Raw genomic sequence first — 4765 nt, 5'->3', positions numbered from 1 at the left:
GGGGGGGGGGGATATGAAGAAAGCCTTGGGAAGGATGACTCCAGAGTAGACTACAAGGCATGAAGAAAGGATGGCAAATTTTAAAAATCTTTGCTATGAGGGAACAATTGAAGTTTTGTTGACAAAAATAGGAAGGAATAAATACTCTTGTGGGACTTTATCTGGACCCCTGTAGAGACTGAGCCACTGGGAACCCTAGCTTATCTGAAGAGTATATATAAGACAAACTGTAAACTTTCTTCATACCCAACAATGAGCCAGTGACTGGCTTACCTGACGCATAAAATAGGTCTCTTGATAGTACTCCAGCATGTCTTCATTCTCATCTTCATCTTCCTCCTCATCCTCTTTTATTTCCTCCTCCTCTTCTTCTTCCCTCTCTTCCTCCTCTACTCTCTCCTCTTTTATTTCCTCCTCTTCCTCCTCTTCCTCCTCCTCCTCCTCCTCTTCTTCTATCTCTTCCTTCTCTTCTTGAGCCTTGAGATTTTCTAGGTCCTGAGATGCCTCTGAGGAGGTCTCTCTCATGCCCAGCGTGTCTTCAGCTTCTTGGGAAGACCCCTCTTTGGGCTCATCCATCCTGTCGCTCTGCGGAGACTTGTTCAGTGCCCCTCCAGCAGTGCTGGGTTCGGATTCCCCACTTCCCTCTTCTTTCGTGCTTTCTGTGGGCTTCTCGGAACCCAGGTCTTGCCCTATGCTTTCTTCACCTCTGCTCTTCCTTTGTTTTTTCCTCATTTTCCTTATTTTCTGCATGAAGAGTGTCTCGTGGGCTTCTGTTGGTGACCAATATTAAAGTGTAAGGCCACAGTGACCATTGTTGCCCGGATTGGGGCCCCCACCTACAGATGTACAGGGCAGGTGGTAGGAAGGCCCAGACTCAGGTCCTGAGTGTTACCTGGTTGCCTGAATTTAAAAATCACTTCCCCAGCCAAGTTCTACAAGGAAAAAAGAAAATTACAAGTCACCACAGGACTTTCTCCGGAGTGCTACTTCTAAAGCTTCGTGTCTCTTTAGGTTAAAAGGCTCTGATGCAGGCCATGACCAACTTCATTCACTGGGGCAATCAGTGTGTCCTGAGTCCGTGTAAACATTTTTCCCCACTTAGTTCCCTGCAGGCTACCACACCTGCTTGGTAAGCACTGGGTGATGGAATCTGGGCTCCTTCTGACACAGTCTCAGAAGTGAACTAGAGAGAAGGGTGAGCAGAATGCTGAGAACCTGCTACACCGACGTCTGGGGACAGAGGATAGAATGAGCATGATTGACATGATCCTGAGTGATTAGAGTGGGCGAGGAACATCTGAGGAAAGGGCAAGTGGGGCTGGGCTTAATTTTAGCAGAATCACATGGCGATAACAGACATTATGAATGAAACTCGAAGCATTATAGACTTTAGACCTTTCATCTTAAGGTTGGAACCTACTGATCGTATGTATGTTTGGGGATCTCTGTGTGGGGGTGCACATGTGTGTATTTCAAAGAACGGCTGTGGGTGTCAAACCTTGCTGTCCACCTTGAGGCACGTTGTTGTTACTGTTCACTACAGTATCTATCACCCTGGGTGCGTTCTGAGCCTCTGGGGACCCTCCTGTCTCTCACTCTCAATCTCCCCACAGAAACACAGGGACTTCAGGTGTCTATTACTGTGACAGTTTGTCTATGCTCAGCCCAGGGAGTGGCACTATTAGAGGGTGTGGCCCTGCTGGAGTATGTGTAACCTTGTTGGAATAGGTGTGTCACTATGGACGTGAGCTTTAATATTCTCATCCTAGCTGCCTGGAAGTCAGTCTTCTACAAGCAGCCTGCAGATGAAGCTGTAGAACTCTCAGCTCCTCCTGCACCATGCCTGCCTGGATGCTGCCATGCTCCCACCTTGATAATGGACTGAACCTCTGAACCTGTAAGCCAGCCCCAGTTAAATGTTGTCCTTTATAATCTTGCCTTGGTCATGGTGTCTGTTCACAGCAATAAAGCCCTAATGAAGACAGTTACTATGCCTGACATTATGTGGGTTCTTGGGATTTGAACTCAGGTCTTCACACTTGCAAAGCAAGCACATTATCTGCGGAGCCATCTACCTAGTCCCTAATCTTCTTTTTAAACTTTGAAGAGAAGGCCTTTGCTCAGTCTCTTCATCCTTGGCATCCTGACGTGGAATCCTCCTTTGCAGACTTAAGGATGGCTTCCGGATGTCCAGCCGATCAGATAGGAAGCCATCTCCCCTCTCCTACTTGCCACTTGGCAAGTGGCCAGAGGTGCAGAGGTACCAGCACACTACCTGTCCCTCATACCTGCTCAAAGATTTCACGAATGAAGAAGTGTCGGCTGAGGGTGGAGCTATAGCAGTTGAGTTCTCTCAGCACTGACCCCGGATACTCCATCACTTCTCTGGTCAGCAGGAGGTGAAAACATTCGTACCTGGGGGGAGGGGGGAGACTACTGTGTGAAGGGAGCTCTGCTGAGTGTAGGAGAGTCTCCTGGAGCATGCCCCTGCCTCTGTCTGGCAGCTGGCATTGTGGAGAGCTGCTGGGTGGCTAGTCTTTTTCATAGAAGCAGACCGTGGGCCACTGCTCTATTCTCCTGATCATACTGAGGAATGTACGCTGTGTTCAGGGGCTCTGTCAAGCACACGAGCTTCTTGTTTGTCAGGTGATTTCTTAGGATTTGCACTCAGGCCTTCACACTTACCAAGCACGCATGTTCTCTGTCGAGCCATCTACTTAGCCCCTCATCTTTTTCAACTATGGAGGTCTTTACTCAGTCTCCACATCCTGACAGGGGTTTCCTACTCTGCAGGATTACTTTTCTTGTCAGCGGTCTTGCCTCTGTCCTTGAACCTGATCTAAATTATTCCATCAAACCCTCAGACATCTTCAGTCTCAGAAGTTTTATCTGTTTCTTGGGCAAAGTAAACAAGGCTCAAAGTTTACTTAATTGCTCAGATATAAACTCCCAGGATCTATGTGAAGCAATCAGATAGAAGGTGGGTCTAAATCTGTGAATGGTCTTTAGAGAATCAGCTGTATAGAGGCATGCAAATGTAAGGCAGTTCACAGAGAACTGTTTGTAATTGTGTATGGAGAACCTGGAGCCAGTTCTTGGTGACATCTCGTGACAAAAAAGCTTGTCACGAGATGGCTAGCCTATGATAAAGTATCGTGTGTGTGTGTGTGTGTGTGTGTGTGTGTGTGTGTGTGTAATTATAGTAAGAAATTCTACATGGTCACTTAAAAACTGAAATAGATCTATAGCTACAGAATAGTTTGCATGATATAACCCATCCTTTGCTTTAAAAACACTATATTGGTATGCATCTGTATACATAAATGTGTATACTCATACAAAGGGACAGCTGGGTAAGAATGACAGGGACATCCCTGTTGGCAGAAGCTGACTTCTATACAAAGAGTATGCATGCTTACACTTTTTTAAAAAAGAGAAGCCCAAGTTGTTGGCCTTGCATTTCAGTTGCCTTGACATTTCCCACTACAAACTTGCTGCAGTTCTCCCTGGGGAATTCTGTGGGCTCCTGGTGAGGAGCAAAGAATTGTGAATGTTCTCTGGTGTAGTGGCTGAGGCTTTTACCTGAGTTTGCGATCACACCCCTTCTGGGCTAGCTGGGGACCTTGACCAGGGACTCCCGACCATCCCCGCTGTCTTCTGAGGTCTGGCCAGCCTACCTGGACTTCATGTTCTTCAGAAAGGTTCTGGCCTTTTCCATGTGGGCCTTCAGTGACTCCTCTTGGCTTTGCTGTCTCAGTTGGTCAAGAAGCTTATCAAGGAGGGTCTCCTGGTTCTGGCAGCCATTCCCAAAACAAGAGGGGTACAGATGAGTGTCCAGAGTTGACAGAATGGTAGTGACCTGCAGACCCCACTGCCTATGGAGCTGGGGTTAGGCAAAAAGTATGTGAGGGTCACTGAATCTAAGGACTATACTCACTCTCCCCAGCACACGCTTTCGGGTTCTTCTGTTTTTCTGGAATGTTCTTTATCCCCTATCCACCTCCTCAAGGACCCAGCTCATATGAGGCACTTCAAAGACATTTCCCATGTGCTTTGTCCCTATAGCCAGGCCTGAACTACACTTTTCTGAGGTATCTGCACTTCGGTCATGCTCCAAGTCACACCTGGAATGCCCATGTATGAAGGCAGGCAGGGCTGGGGCTGGCAGCACGGGCAGGTGATTGGCTGACATGTGTTCCGATGTCCCTATTACATAGCTTTGAATGATCCTGGACACACAGCTCGCTACATGAATGATACTTGAGAGGCTGCACTGTGAACTTGAGGTACATTCCCCATCCCTAGAGAAGGTGACTGATGTCTTACAAGATTCCTTAGGTGACAGCTTGGAACTGTCCCCTGAAATTCTACCTGTACCGCTTTATCAGATCACATTCCAAAACCAGACTTCAAAAGGCATACGGACTCAAAGTTAGATACTTTGGGAGCTCAGGATTCAGTAGGCATCGCTGTTAGCTTGTCCCCTGTAGAGGGACACAAGTTTGGGAGCTGTGAAGCCACCCATCAATGTTGGCACTTCCTCATGATGAAGCAACCTTGCTTGTTATGTTGGGAATTGGGGTCTGGCCAGGTCCTCCTGAGAAACTTCTCATAAAAAGGTTTACCATGAGCGGGGCAGTGGTGGTGCACGCCTTTAATCCCAGCACTTCAGAGGCAGAGGCGGGCAGATTTCTGAGTTCGAGGCCAGCCTGGTCGACAGAGTGAGTTCCAGGACAGCCAGGGCTACACAGAGAAACCCTGTCTC

General features: G+C 47.8%; 1 protein-coding gene across 1 annotated transcript in view; it reads right to left on the bottom strand.

Annotated features, from left to right (window-relative positions):
• Positions 1-4765, bottom strand: part of Ccdc180 (coiled-coil domain containing 180) — a 57116-nt gene that overhangs the window by 32136 nt on the left and 20215 nt on the right. Inside the window, exons 16-19 of the mRNA XM_021200321.1 lie at positions 3678-3793; positions 2289-2415; positions 893-932; positions 274-770 (exon numbers count right to left, since the gene is read on the bottom strand). Of these exons, the coding sequence (XP_021055980.1) occupies positions 274-770; positions 893-932; positions 2289-2415; positions 3678-3793 (780 nt within the window). The remainder of the gene's footprint in view (positions 1-273; positions 771-892; positions 933-2288; positions 2416-3677; positions 3794-4765) is intronic.

Source organism: Mus pahari, chromosome 6 (assembly GCF_900095145.1).
Source record: "Mus pahari chromosome 6, PAHARI_EIJ_v1.1, whole genome shotgun sequence".
NCBI lineage: Eukaryota > Metazoa > Chordata > Mammalia > Rodentia > Muridae > Mus > Mus pahari.
Note: the sequence above shows the minus strand (reverse complement) of the source record. Positions and strands in the feature narration are given on the sequence as shown.